Source organism: Vicugna pacos, chromosome 3, assembly GCF_048564905.1.
Source record: "Vicugna pacos chromosome 3, VicPac4, whole genome shotgun sequence".
NCBI lineage: Eukaryota > Metazoa > Chordata > Mammalia > Artiodactyla > Camelidae > Vicugna > Vicugna pacos.
Window position 1 is genome coordinate 43,283,734 of NC_132989.1, and position 16,359 is coordinate 43,300,092.

At 36.4% G+C, this 16,359-nt stretch overlaps 1 protein-coding gene across 2 annotated transcripts in view; it reads right to left on the bottom strand.

Annotated features, from left to right (window-relative positions):
- The window catches only part of EPB41L4A (erythrocyte membrane protein band 4.1 like 4A), a 220,134-nt gene that overhangs the window by 10,956 nt on the left and 192,819 nt on the right, over window positions 1-16,359 (bottom strand). For both annotated transcript variants that reach the window (XM_072958158.1, XM_006203963.4), the window contains one exon: window positions 9,609-9,728. In XM_072958158.1, the coding sequence (XP_072814259.1) occupies window positions 9,609-9,728 (120 nt within the window). The remainder of the gene's footprint in view (window positions 1-9,608; window positions 9,729-16,359) is intronic.

Consider the following 16,359-nt stretch of genomic DNA (forward strand, 5'->3'; position numbering starts at 1 on the left):
CTAGTTTTTCATTCATTCATCAACGAATGAATCATGTATGACTAACCTATCATAACATTTTAAATCCTCAGCAGATACTTCTATATGGGCAGTTTACAGACACTGCAGTAGCAAGCCAGGAACACGGTAGTAATTGAGAGATAAATGGTTTACCATATATCTGAAATGCTATGTAAACTTACAAATATATCTGAAGAATCATTTTAATTACTTTCTTCGGATAGTACTCTAACCACGTTTTCACTTAAGGAAAAAAAGCTGTAGTGGTTCCTAGAGATTCTTATATTCTCAATTCTAGGTTTTATGTGGTTTGGCCCCATCCTACTTTATTCACTTCATTTCAAGTGGAAAAAAAATCAAGTACCTTGTTCATAGGGATTAACTGAGACCTGGAGAACTTACTAATTACAGTAGCTGCAATTTCAAGTATTTATAAGGGCACAGGTACTTGACACATGTGATTCAACTTAATGCTGAGCAAAATCTCATGAGGGTGGTATTATCTGTGTTACAGAAATCACACTGGAAGTTTGTAGAGATTAGGTAATAAGCTAACATTCAGAGGCGGAGAATGCAGACAGTGGTCTAGTCTGACAACAGCACCCGGCAGATTGCGTCTTATCAACAAACCTCAGGTTTTTAATGTCACAGCTCAAGTAAAAGAGCCTGGTTTGTCCTACATAATCTATCGTCTCGCAGAATTGTAACATTCTTTGTTCCTACTTGACATTTTCATTTGATTGCCCACTTGTTTTTTCAAACCTAATGAAACAAAAATCTTCACACTTCCCACACATCTCCAGGCCTTCTCACTTCATCTCAAGGATGTAGTGGTTAAAAAGGCATGACTACCCACTCCATCCATCAGCTCAAAAGTCAAAATTCATTCATGATATCTTTTCACACTACAAATCTATCGGTTCTCCTTCCAAAATGTGTATTCATTTCCACCACCACCATCTTTTTCTAAGCTAAAAGCACCTTATACCTGGACCACTGCAAAAAAAAATTTTAATTGCTCTTCCTGTTTCCTTTCTTTTCTTGATCTGCTTTTTACTCAGCAGCCAGAGCAACTCTGAAGGAACTACTCTTCAAATAAACTTTTTTCTCTGCACTTAAATTTTTTTGTTAACTATACTTTGGCCATATAGTTAATCAATCAAGTTCAGTTACAAAGTCAGCTCCCAAACACTTGCTAAGTCTTTTTATGGTTTGCTTTAAAACTAAATTTCAAAAAGGTACACATCAAACTCTTAATGAGGTTCTCTCTCACAATTTCATTGTTTTGAGATAACCCTCTCTCTGATGTGATATTTTTATCATATACATAAGATTAAAAAGGAAGTTTAAGTAAGATTTTAAATTCAAAGTCCCACTTGGTTCTTTTCTGATTTCAGTTGATCTAATAGAAGCAATACCCAACACAAAGATATTTCTCTACCTCAAAAAAATATTCCTGAATTTCTGCTTCTGGTCCAATGGAGTAACTGGTATTAGACAAACCCTCCCTCCCATCCTCATAAACTATAAAATAAAACAAAATATATAAAGCAACTGTTTTTCAGACATTGGGCAACAGATACCATAAGCCCATGATCTTGGAGAACACAAGAGAAATACAAGGTGAGGCCCAATTTGCTCCAGTTTTCTGCCTGGGGACACTTTCCCAATGTGCTATAAGGAGGTGAAACTCAAGAAGCAACAGATTCACAGGGTGGAGGAGCTAGAGATCAGAATCTGAGACTGTCAATGAGGCTGAAATTTACAGGGCAGGATAAAAGAAAAAAGGGGAGTCCAGAAGTCTGCATGGGATTTTCCTTAAGAGGCTGAAAATATTCATTACATTTAATTTGCACGTAAGCTAGGTGAGACTCTGTAAGGTTTAACAGAAAGCAGCCACTGCAAGGCTGAGAGCTGAACAGAGATACTAGAGACTGTGAAGTGGTAGGAGACAGGTTTTGCTGCAGTCACAGTGGAGAAGCCATGCTGAGTACTCTGTGAATTAAATGAAGACTCCAGACAGGCCAGGCTTTAGGAATAAGGACCAAGTCCAAAGTTAAAGAATATCCTAGGCTAATGACAAAGGCATTAAAGCATAAAACCAAGCATAAAAAATAAAATCAAGAGGATCCAACAGTAATTTAGCTTCCTGCCAGAAAAAAATTGGACACTCTTTAGAGGAAGACAACATAGTCCGAACCTCCTACAATTTATCATCTAAATTTCCACCATGCAGCAAAAAATTGCTGTATGTGCAGAGAGGCAGGAAAACATAGCCATACTCTAAGAAAGGGGGAAAAAAATAAGTAGTCAATAGAAATAAATTTTGAAAGACCCAGAAGTGGGAATTTACCGAGGGATCTAAAACATCTTGTATAAATATGGGCAACAACAACTTATAGGAAAATATGGTAATAATTGAGTAAGTGGGAAATCTCAGCAGGGAAATGGAAAGTATAAAAAGAACAAAACTGAAATTCTAGAACAGGGAAGTACAAAGTTCACTGAATGGGTTTAATAGCAGCTTGGACTTTGGGGAGGAGGCAGAAGGGTTGATGAAGTTGAACACAGGTTAACGGAAATGATCAAAATTGAAAAAAGAGAAAAAAATATTTAAAACATGAACAGAACCCCAGTTGCTTGTGGGACAATATTAAGCGGTCTAACATATACACAACTGGATGCCCAAAAGGAAAGAGAGAAGGAGTCAGAAAAAAGAATTTGAAAACTAATAGCCAAAAACTTAGCAAATTTGGTGAAAACAACAAATTACAGAAACAATGGTAAATACAGTTGATCCTTGAACAACATGGGTTTGAACAGCTCAGGTCCCACTTATACATGAATTTTTTTCAGTAATAAATACAACAGTACCTACATAGCCTGATGGTGGTTGAATCCATGGATGTGGAATTGTGGATAAAGGGGAACCATGTATACTGAGAACCAACCATAAGTTACAGGTGAATTTTCTATTGCACTGGGAGGGTTGGTGCCCCTAACCCCTGTGTTGTTCAAGGGTCAACTGTATAAAGAAAACCGTATTTAGCCACACCATGATCAAATAGCTAAAAAAACTAAAGATAAAGGAAAAAGTCATAAAAGCAGCTAGTGAAAAAAGATAAATTCCATACAGCACCTACAGAATGAAGGCTGTCTTTTTATCAGAAATGGCAGAGATCAGAAGACACAGATACCATAGACAATCTCTTTAAAGTATGAAAGGACAAACTATCAACCCAAAGTTCTATATAGAGTGAAAATACCTGTTACAAATAAAAGCACAATAAAGACATTTTCATATAAAAGAAAACTGAGAGAATTTATCAACTATAGAACTGTACTACAAAAAGATGGAACAGGAAGGAAAGTGGAATATCTGATCTAGAGGAAAGAATAGAGCACACAGGTAACAGCGAATACATCGGTAACTGAATTCACTTTCTATTGCTGCTGAAACAAATAACCATAGATTTAGTGACAACACAAGTGTATTATCTTACAATTCTGTAGGTTGGAAATCTGACATAGGTGTCACTGAACTAAGATCAAGGTGCTGACAGAGCTGCACTCCTTCTGGAAGGCTCTATGAGAACACCTATTTTCCTGGCTCTTCCAGCTTGCAGAGGCTGCCCACATCCCTTGGCTCAGGGGCCCTTTCTCCATCTTCCAATCCCGCAACAGTAGGTTGAGTTGTTCTCAAATTTGAATCACTCTGACTTCCTTGTCTGTCCCCTTTTCCACTTTTAAGGACTCTTGTGGTTATTTTGGGTCTACTTGGATAATTCAGGATAATCTCCTTGACCGAAGGTCAAGAATTAACAATCCTAATTCCATCTGCAAACTTAATTCCTCTTTGCCATCTAACATAAAATACTCACAAGTTATGGAGATTAAGACATGGGCATATCTAGAGGGCTATTTTCTGCCTACCACATTAACTATAAAATTTTGTTCCTCTTTATTTTCCTCTTGATTTCTTTTAAAAACAATGTACTGTTTAAGCAAAGGTGCTAACATTGTAATGTGAGGCTACTAACATACAAAAATAAAACATACAATGGTAGCAAAAAGGACAAAGAGGTCATAATTGGAACTATATTTTTCTAAGATTTCTAAATTTTAGTAAAAATGTTATGATACTATTCCTAAACAGACTCGTAATTGTGATCAACTAGGGAATCATACTGTAAGCCACAAGTAAACCATAAATTTTTTGAAAATACAAAGAAGTATAGGTAAAATGTCAATTAAAAGGTAAAATGGAATAAAAAAAATTCAACTAACACAAAATACAATAGTAAAAGAGGAAGAAACCAACAAAAAATAGACATGATAAATAGGAAGAAAGAGCAAGATGGTAGACTTAAAACCCTAAAATATTAATAATTACATGAACTCATATAATAAACGTTTGATTTAAAAGTTAGAGATAGTCAGATTGAATTTAAAAAAATCAAACATTGATGTCTACAAGACATCAAGAGATGGATTTTAAACATAAAGATATACTTAAGACTAAAGTAAAAGTATTACAAGGATATATATCATGCAAACGGTCAGCATGAGAAAGGTCTAGTGGTTATATAAATCCACACACATAAGAGTGTATGGGTGTAATGGACAAAGAGAAAGTATTACCAGAATAAAGAGGACATTTCATAATGACAAAAAATTAATTTATCAAGAAGACCAAAAGAAAAATTTCACAAATATGTGTGTACCTAATACCAGAGCTTCAAAATAACTTGAAGCAAAAACTGACAGAACTAAAGGGTGAAACAGACAAATCCACAACCATTATTGGAAATTTTAACACCCCTCTGTCAATGAGTGACTGAAAAGAGGACAAAGAAGTCTGTAAAGACGTAGACCATCTGCACAACACTATCAGCTAATTAGGTCTACTTGACATTGATAGACTACATCCAATGATTGAGAATGATTCTTTTCAAGTCCATCAAATCATTCACTGTTAAAGAATACATGCTAGGTCTTAAGACAGATCTCAATAAATTCCAAATGACTGAAATCTTACAGATTTTTTCAACCAAAACATAATTAAATTAGAAATTAGTAATAGTGAGATATATAGAAAATCCCCAAATATTTGGAAATTAAATAACACACTACTGAAAAAAATTGAAGGTCAAAGAAACCACAGGTGAAATTTAAAATTCTGAACTGCATGATAATAAAAACAACACATCAAAATATATGAAATACAGTGAAAGCAGGGCTTGGGGGAAACTTAGAACTTTATACTTATATTAAAAAATAAGAAAGATTTAAAATCAGTGTCACCTTACGAAAATGATAAAAAGAGCAAATAAAAGACTAAATAAATAGAAGGAAGCAATAAACAGTAGAAATCAATAAAACAGATAACAGATAAAGAAAATTAACAAAACCCAAAGTTAGTTCTCTGAGAAACTAGATTAAGGAGAAAATTAAGAGAAAATACAATTTATCAACATCAGGCATGAAAGAGGTAATACCACAACAGATGTTCAAAGGATACAAAAGAATTATTATGAATAATTTTTTTGTTAAAAGATATGACAAATTAGATAAATTAAACAAATTCTTTTCAAAATACATACAACCTAAACCTACACATAATAAGTAGACAATATGAACAGCCTAATATCTATTGAAGAATTTTAGTTTGTAATTTAAAACTTCCCACAAAGAAAACCGTGGCAGGGTTGGTTTTCTAGGTAAATTATATCAGATATTTAAGGAAGGAATATTGATAATTTTACATTGACTCCTAGAAAATAGAGGGGTAAAAAAAAAAGGAACACTTTCTAAATTATTTTAAATGACCAGCATAATTGTTATAAAGAACCTGACAAAGACACTACAAGAAAATTACAGACCTCCATTTCTCATGAACATAGGGGAAAAAAATTTAACCTAATAATATCAGACAGAATCTAACCATATATGAAAAGGATAATACATCAGGATCACCAGGGGCCTATTCCAGGAATACAAGAGGTATCATTCAAAACTCAATCAGTGTAATTTCTCCATTGACAGAGTAAAGAAGAAAAATGCAGAAAAAAGCTTATAAAGACTGGATATATAGAAAATCTCAATATAATTTTTTTAAAAGCTTCTAAAGCTAGTAAGTCGATCTACCAAGGTTGCAGGATGGCAAAATAAAATATTAATATTAAAAAATTTTGGGGTTTCTCTGTACTAACAAACAATTTGAAAATGATATTTTACAAAGTACAGTTCAATGCCACTAAAAAATTAAATATTTAGGATCAAATTTAACAAAATAAATGCAATAACTGTACTGGAAGCCTAGAACACTGCTGAAAGAAATTAAAGACAAATATATGGATGAGTAAGACATTAATTTTCTCAAAATTGATCTATAGATTCAACACAATGCTAATCTAAAGAATACAGTCTTTTTGTTTGCTTGTTTTTGGCAAAAACTAACACGCTGATTCAAAAATTTAAATAGAACTGTAAAGGACCTAAAATAGCTAAAACAACCTTGACAAAAAGAAGGCCAAAGTTTAAAAATTTACACTGCATAATTCAAGTCTTACTGTAAAGCTACAGTAACTGAGACAACATGGTAGTTAAGGAATAAACAAATGATCAATGAAACAAAACTGGCCCACATACAAGTAGTCCATTGATTTTCAACAAAAGCCCCAAGACATTTCGATGAAGACAGTCTCTTCAACAAATGGAACTGGAAAAACATCTGAAAAAAAACTTCTCAGTATTCATCTCCACCTCATACAATGAACAACGAATTCTAATTGAATCACAGACCTAAATATAAAAGCAAAATTGGTATCATTGCTAGAAGAAGATATGAGAGTATCTTTGTGATTCTTGAATAGGCAAATATTCTTTAAGATGCAAAAAAGTCTTAACTATAAATGAAAAAAATGATATATGTGTCTTCATCAAAACTTAAAATGTCTGTTCACCAGAAAACAATGTTAAGAACATGAAAAAGCAAACCACAGCCAAGAAAGTATTCATAATACATATATCTGAAAAAGCACGTATGTCTAGAATATATAAAGAACCTTACAAATAATAGAAAAGACAAACAATCCAATTAAAAATGGGCAAAACTTGAACAGACACTTTTTAAATGAACATATATGAGTAACCAATAATATGCACAGGAAAATGTGGTTAACGTCATTCGTCATCAGGGAAATGCTCATTAAACCACAACGGAGTACCACTTCAAGCTGGTAATATTAACAAGACAGATGAAATCAAATACTGGCAAGAATAGGGAAGAACCAAATTTCATACATTTCTAGAGAGGGTATAAAATGACACAACCTCTTTGGAAATCATTTTGGTAGTTTCTTGTAAAATTAAATACAACCGGTTAGACATCCTCTAACCCAGCAGTCCCACTCAGGTATCTACCCCCAGGCAAAAGATAATACACTCCACGGATACACTTGTATGGAATGTCTATAGCTTTTTCACATAACAGCAAACACTGAAAACAATCTAAACATCGAGCAAGAGGAGACAGGTAAACAAATTGCGGCATAATCGTACAATGGACGATTACTCAGAAGTTTTAGATAACCACTGGTACACACAACAACATGGATTAATCTCAAAAACATTATGTTAAATGAAAGAAGCCGGGTTTTAAAAGAGCATATATTGTATAATTACATTTAGCTGACTCTCAGTAAGAGACAAGAACTACTCTGTGGTGATAGAAATCAGAACAGTGGCTGCCTTTGTAGAGTTAGGACTGAACAGGAGTACAAGGGAACTTCTTAAATCCTGTATCTTAATTGGCATGATAGATACACTATGTATACACTGGTCAAAATTTATAGACTTCTACCTGTAAGGTGAGAGCAATTTCACTACATGTAAATTTCACCTCCAATTACCTCAGATTTAAAAAAGTTTATTTCTTAGGCTGTTAAATGAATCTCAGATCACTCTATTAAAAATGATTAAATCCCAGGTCCCACCTACAATATCTGCCCCATAATATAACTGAATTATAGTAACTGTAATGTTAGATTATTCTATTTAACAATTTTATCTATAAATGAATTATTCCATTTATATACTATTGCCTCCAGTAATACATTTTGCCTTTTTCAAAATTTATATATAGGGTTTTTCCTAATTTTATTTTACTTTTCCCTTTATTTAATAAATTAAATTTACTATTGGCATTTAATTGAATTTACAGTGCTTTAGAAATAATTAGAAAAACTGAATGCTGTTTTTAAGATTTAATATTAAGTCATCAAAATTTATGTATAACTAGTCCCTCATAGAAGAAGATTCCACATGGAATGGTAAAAACATGGTTGCAGAAGATTCACCCATGACTATGCTGGGACCCAATCTTGGGGTTCTGTGCCTTTTAGTTAAACTATCTACAATAAAGTCTTGATTCTTCCAGATCTAAACCTCTCTCTCTCTCTCTTTTTTTTAAATGGAATTAGGGAGAGGTGGTATCCAAAACAAAGAAAACTTTTTACTGACTTCTGCTTTAAGCTGAAAATTTTAATCAGGTTTCAGAACAAAAACATTAGGGAGTAATGAATCAGTCTATAAGGGTGCATATTGCTTAGTGACTACATGTAAATATTCTATTAGAAAAGAAACAGACATTTATTATGATGTACTGCTGACAAAAACACAAACATATTCTGGGGCAACTTCTAATTAGAAAGCAAGCCCCTAAGACTAGGAAGAGTCCCGTCACATCACACAGGGGTGTGGGGTGTACCCTCTGGAGTCTTCTCCTGGCCTCTGTTAAAGTGCGCTGACACGCTTCTGCCCAGCTCCCTCAGAGCTCGCCACCCACCCCATAGTCTGCCTGCCAATGCCCTACCTGATAACCATCCCTCCATCCATGAGTAGGCAACTCCAGAGACCTAACTACCCACCACAAAGGGACAGGTGGCCAGTCCTTGCTCATCTTAAAAAGGTATGCTTTGGGACGAGAGGTGGGTACAGGGAGTCTAAATTTGGACAATGCAAATGTTTTATTTTTTAAAAGTATAAACTTTATCAGTTTAAAAGAAAATTAATTCGGGGGACTGGCAACCTCATCGTTTAGAGATAATTGTGCTCACACATAGCACTGTCTGCTAATAGAAGGAACAGGCAAATCCCAACACTGGAATGTAATGAATCACTCACTGAGTACTGCTCACAAATGGTAATCTGATGGGAAGATACTCACTTCTGGTTCAATCTGGAACAAGACTTCAGAGGACTCTGCAGACTCATTTCACCAACAGCCAGGCTCCAGAACAAAAGAGACTTTCTACTTACTCAGTTGAATGTATACTTTTGTTTAAAAACAAAACATGGTTTTGATAACCTTGTTTTTTTTTTATGACATTTTTGCATTGGCTGTGCTCCAACTTCTACTGCTTCAGAAACAGCTGATGAGTGTCACAAACATAAGAAGGTGAATATGACAAATAAACAATGGGATAATCATGGTTAAACTAAATCACTTTAGAAAACCTCAAAGAGACAGCCCAATTTGCCCTAGAAACCACATGCTACCAAAAGCCCAGCGGTTTTGAATTAAGGCATAAAGAGATAGCACATACGAGCGAGATCTGTGTCTGGATCGTCTATTGTTGGGGTCTGCCTGGTTTTTTTCCTTTTGTCTCCTTAATACAGCTTCCCACTGAGGCGCTGAATCCACCATATCATTCTCCTGCCGTATTCTGAAAAGAAAGCCCATTCATGTAAAGTTAACATCCACACATGTGGCACTTTGTTTATTGGTTCACCCTAAACTTCCTTTCAAAAGTTATTTAAAAATTATCAAGTAAGCTATTTAGAAGTTATTAAGAAATGAAAGGTTATTTAAGAATATGTAATTTTATTATAATCATAACCATTCAAAGCTGAGACTGTATTAACTGTATTAACAAACCTATAAGTAGGTAAGTATATAATATTTATGTATAAATGCAGAAATACATATTGGTTATTTTCAGACTTCATCCCTGGCTTAAAATTTTCTGGTAAAAAGATATGTGTCAAACCAAAACTCATTTAAAACATTTAAGTTTTGACTAAAGGAAGAGTAGTGTCTGCTAAACAATCTTAAATCATGAAACAAAATCATTTTTAAAAAACATGTTAAGTAAAACAACACTGGATAATTTTATTTTGAAATGCTCTTAAAAATTCACACAAATTGTCAAAGCTTTCATGCACTACTAATAAGTAGCAGATACAATTCCCATTTTTTAAGATATAAAACTAGAAATACAAGTTAAATATGGTGGCATAATAGATCAGCAGTTGAGTAGGCACAGAGCATCCTGATTACACTGCTCACATGTCTAAAAGGGAATGAAGGCTGTGCACTCAGTGCGGCCAGAGGGCTGGCAGGGAATGTAAACAAGGGAAAGGGAAATGAGGGGTGGGGGGCCATGTTACTTGGGGGGCACAGGCACTTGCCATGTGAGATCATGGGGCAGTGTTACCAAATCCTCTCAGTTTCTTTTAAAGATAATCCACAGATCTGGATTTCCTAAAATGAACTATTTTTTAAGTAATGGCAACCAGTTATGTATGGACCTAGCAAAACCCATCCACAGACCAACTTCAGCCTGCAGAAGTTGTGGAGCTTCGCTGTATCAAGACTTTCTTAAAAAAGAGGGTGAAGTGTTGCAGGGGAGAGAAGGGGAATCAAGCACTTCATTAAAGTATAAATAATGTCTGGAATGCACTGCAATGATGCTGTGAAGCCATGAGTATTTCTTGTGAAAATCAAACACCTGTTATTTGAATCTTTAAGTTTAAATTTATGTAAGTTCTTCAGAAAGCTGCTCCAGGGTGTTTCTTTCGCACTGACGCTCCCAGGGCGTGGGAGAGCAGCACGTAACTGCACGGTAATCAGCCCAGTACTGTGGTTGCATGAGCATATCGGCTTCAAAACAAAAATCAAAAGAACAGGCAAGTTTCGAGTCATTTCTCCCACTGAACAGATGTCTTTTGGTTGCCCTGTTACAGCATTTAGCACAGACTGTGGGGTGGGTATCTGGATTTGCTTATAATGCAAATCAGCAGACGAGTGACAAATATTCATTTCACATATACTTAAACAGAGACAATGGAAAGCATATTCAAGTTTTATTTAAAAAGAGTAGCTTATGAGGAAGAAGCTATTTAAATCTCTCTAGATTAAAGAGGAATTGTGTTAAGTAAAAAATTATCCGTCACACACTTCAAGGCTTTGAACTGTATATATTTCCTTACTAAAGCTTTCATTTCTAATAGCCTATTGTTTGACTATTAATAGGATACAGCCATGGTATTTTTCACAAATTCAAGAGTATTGCTCTCTCTCTCATGGCTTGTGCAAAGGAAATTAAAATTGAACATACATAGCTATGAATCTGAATATTAGAAATATCTGAAGAAAAATATGAGGTCATAATTATTAGTCATTCTTTGAAACAAACACTCTCATTTGAAAATGCCATGTGTGTAGACACACACACACACACACACAAACACACACACGTATTTTCATAGCCAGAACCTATACCTCCAAGCCATTCTATGTATCATGTGACAGCCAGTGAGTCACCAGGCCCGGTGGTGAGGGGAAGGTCCTGGACACTCCCAGGACTGAGGGACCCAAAGTTAGGAAGAGATGGTCAGTGGGAAGGTGTAAGGCTAACAGGAAGATATCTCCCCTCCCACAGGAACCCACACTCATGCTGTCCAGGCAGAGAACAGGTCCTCCCAAGTTCTAATCCTGGAATCTTTTAGACTGTGGCTTCCATTCTGACCTAAATCACTGCACAGTTCATGGACAGGACTTAATCTCACCATACTAATTTTTTTTTAATCAGTAAGTCAGCTTCTTGAAATATTTTTGAGGGGTCAAGCCTATCAGTAAGGGTGAGACCTGACTGGGGCCAACACAGTTTTCCCAGAGGAACATCCCCATGACATTTCAAAGGAAGCACAACTGCTGTACGCTCACTGTCTGCTGTGGTAGAATTTAGCTGGTGACCTTCATACTCCCATTTCACTCTGACGACAAAAATTAATTAAAAACTCAGGAAGGAGATACCTTCCTGAGACATGAGCACACATGTTTGCTGTACCTTACTCGTAATAAGAACTAAATCTGAAAATTTCAGACTACGGCATGTACCTTTAATTTTTATTTTCCTAATCAAAAGTCTAAAGTGAGGGCAGCAAAACCCTGTCAGTTAATATTCTTGTGACCCACATGTTTCAAAGACAGATGCCCTCTACCGGTGACACTGTTTCATAAATATTCTAACAGGGGACATTAAAAATGTAAGACTCATTGGAGAGTCACAACAGAAGCACATCTTCCTGAGTAACGGGTGGTGAGGCTGCCTTAGTCTGTAATGAAGTTTGAAATTACACCCTTACAAAAGGCCTCTGGTTAATGGTACCTCATTACAAGAATGGAAGTGTCATTTCTCCCATCAGTGAACTGCTCCAGAAAAAACAGATGCTGCATGGAAAGGAAAAATTCTAGCTCTAAAGGCAAGGATATCATAACACTCAGTCCTTAAGAGGCAGGAGTTAACTATTTTGCTTCTGTATGAGTAACTAAAGAAGTAATTAAATGTAAAAGATGTCTCCTATAATGATTCTGCCTTGTAAATCTCATTTATCCTTGGTGTACGACACACATAGTGTTGGGTTTTGCTCCTTTCCTGTTCTATGTTAACTTTAATGTCGGTGTTTACACTATGAAGAATAAAAAGGCTTAAGGGGGGAAGAGTCTGTTCTAATTCTCATTGAGGATGTATTCATTTTCAAATGTTACATTTAAAGTTGAGCCTCAAAAATGATAAATATTTCTTTCCTGTATCCTTCAATGCAGTAATTACATTTATTACATTTTATCTATTTTCTCATGTACAACTAAAGAGAGTTAACAGCTGGGCTAAGAAGCCGTACCATAAAAAGGCTTTTATTTTTCAATTAATGTATAAGGGAGACCATTACCCTAGAAGAGAGCATTTTCCAATAATGTTTCAGAATAAGAGAATTCTGATCTATTTCCTCCATGTCTCACCAAACTTCAACACCCTACTTCTCCAGACTACCCATGCAATTTAGATTTTTAACTATATTTGACACTTAATTAAAGTTTGCAAAAGGTTTTGAAGATGAAATGCCACATAATCGTTTGATAACAATAATGAAGATAATGACTATTCCTAGTCTCTTCTTTCCTGTCTTCCCAATTACAGTTCTGCCTCTTCTGCAAAATTCTTCACATTATCTAATGAATTCTTCTATAAGCCCCCGCGGGCTTTCCTTTGTCCTCCACCTGTTCCCGGGCAGTTCTGTTTCTAATAAGACCTTCCTTTATACCAGTTCTTAGTTCTTAATTCATTTCCCATTCACAGAGATAAAGACCATGTTTAATACTAAACGTGAAAAATCTTACAGAGCAAGTATCTAATGGTAAGGGGAAAACATATTGTTCCTGAGTTCTGCCTAGTTCAGGCTCTGCCATTATCTGACTCAGAGACCCTGGGCAAAACGCTTAACCTTCTCCGGCAGGTCTGTTTCTTCATCTACTGAATTATTGTAAAGACCCTTTATAGCTTTAAGACTCTATGTCTCTCTATTTGTGCTTTATTTCCAGACCATTCAGACACATTAACACAAACATCTACTCTTCAGCTATAGCATGACCTTCTAGACAACTGTTCCATATGGACACTCCACTGCTAATATTGAACCTGCAGGTCCCAACTCATTGTGGACTTGTGTTTCTCAACAATTGCACTCATTTTTGGATCACCCGCTATAAACCAATATAAAGCAATCTTTGTTCGTTTTTTTTCCAGTAGTTTTTCTTCCCAAGGGAAATTTACGCTGGTTTCAGGCATCTGTCAATATGCTCCCTGAAGACCAGGAAGCCAGAAATTCATTTGCTTTTCCCACCTTCCCTCATCATCAATAAATTATTCTTATTTGCTCTTAAAGGTACTTCCACCTCTTCTGCTTATTCCTTGTGCTCGCCCTACTAAAAAGGGCTGCCTTGGGCACAGCTTCCCTCTCAAGTTCTCCTTGTCTTCATAACTGGTCACCCTACTTTGCTCTCCCTCAGTCATCTGACAGCACTCCTCAGCTGCCGCAGCTCCGCACTTCCAGAGTCATCTCTGCCAACATGGGTTTATGCTCTGCAAACCCTAAATCATCCGCATCAAATGTCTAAATCTTAATATGGCTTATTAAAGTGGAAACCACAAACCCTTGCTGTCTGTAGCATGATGAGCATCACTTCCAGTGGCTTTGGACCAACTGCCTTCCCCATACACACAACGTTTACCTTTTGTGCAGCCCCTCCCCTTCAGCCAGGGACAGAGAGACTGTGCAGTCGGGGCTGCTGGCAAGGAAACAGTCACCCATTTTCAGGCCATGCGGAAGAAAAGGCCCTTGGTTTAAGTCTACCATCATCCAAAACACATTTTTCCCCTAGGGCACCAGGACAATCCTGTTTTGTTTTGTTTTATCATTTTAACAACAATAAGACCCTCCCCAAACTGTGATCTCGATTTGCCATTTCAGATGTATTGTCTCTGTTAGCTGCAGTGCCAAAGAGGACAGTCTATTCACTTTTTTAGGAAAATAATATAAAAGACCTTGTGGAACACATTTAAAATACTTAAAACCATCTTAATCCATTACTCAGATACTGATTCCAAAAGACATCTAAAAGGCAGGAAGAAACTCTAACAACATTTGTGGCAGAACAAATTCATGCTAGAAACACTGACTTCTTTTTGTTACAGGGAGTTGGGCCCCGTTTTCCAGATACAACAGGGAAAACTTCAGATAACACTGAGCAGCGCTGAACATTCTCATTAATCAGATAGAACTGGCCCATGCAGAGCACTTTCTGCTTTTCAAAGCACATCCATTATCTCAGATCCTCACAAAGCTCGGGAGATAGGCAGGGCAGGTATTATTCCACTTTGCATGTGAGAAAACTAAAACTCAGAGGGTAAAGGAACTAGCTCCTAGGCACAGAGATCTTCAAAGCAGGGCCAAAGTCCTAATGCACGGCCCTGAATTCTTTGTTCTGTGCTGTTTCACCCACACAGGCACACATGTGCACACACATAGCCTCATGTACATAACTGATGTGATCATGATGCAAACATCCCAGAATCAAATTTGGGAAAGGTCCAAATGTCCCCTGTTGCCAATTTACTCTAGTCCTGCTCTTACCCCAAGCTTCTCTCATTTCTCTCTTCTAATCCTCAACAGGCTGAAGAGTTACTTCCACTTTCATGCTTATGCAAAAAACACCAGACCAGCTCCCTGCATCACTGCCCCCCACCTCCTTCAAATCTCCCACTTCAAATCCTAAAAGCCTAGCAACACATCAAAGCTAATGACTGAGAAATCCACCCACCCTCCCCAGTGAACACTCAGAAGAGTGCTGATGTTCATCAGCAGCACAAAGGAGATTTTGCAGACCAGTTTCTTTGAATGTGAAGGATATTTTATTAAGCTCACGGTATTTTCAGGGAAAGCTGGTTTATGAAAGGCTTCACTCTGATAAGTCTACTTCCTAGGTTCTCCTTCAGCATACCCTGCAGGTGAGTCCAGAGTGTGGCCCCAGGGCTCAGACCCAGAGGACTGACCCTTCTGATTTTAGGGGCAAGTTTCAAAATTCTAACTGGTGAAAACAAATGCAATCTAATATTCACATAGATCATTAACTTCATACTGGCTTTGTACTTGGTAGGTTTCCAATCTGATGAATTTGAACCAATTTTTTCACAAATCAGTATAGCAAAGTAAGTAATCTCGAAAGATATTTGAAGCCGTGTAGTTTTTAATCCTACCAGTGAACTGAAGTTAACAATTTCATTTCCCCAAATCAATCTTTCACTATTTAGATCATAATGACTACTTGATAACTTTTTGGAGGCCAGATACTCCCTTCAGAATCTGATAAAAAATCTACAGATCTTGTCACCAGAAAATCACGTACTTGGAAACATACAAAATTTTGCATACAATTTCTCAGGGTTATAAGACCTCTAAAACCCACTCATGAATTAGAAGATAAGAATGCCTGATCTGAAAATACAAATGTGTAAAGAAAGTTACGGAAGGTGAGAAAATGGAAGACGAAGTTAAAAGAAAAGTGGAAAAGGCTGAAAAAGGGGTGGAGGGGAGGTAGGACAGTCAAAGAAGAGGCAGCAACTCCAAAGTCAGGTATCAAACTCTTTGGCTCTTGCCACCAAAGCGCTATCACCTCTTAGATTTCATTTGGTCTTTGCAGTAACTCATCCAAGGAAAGGATCTGATAGTATACAG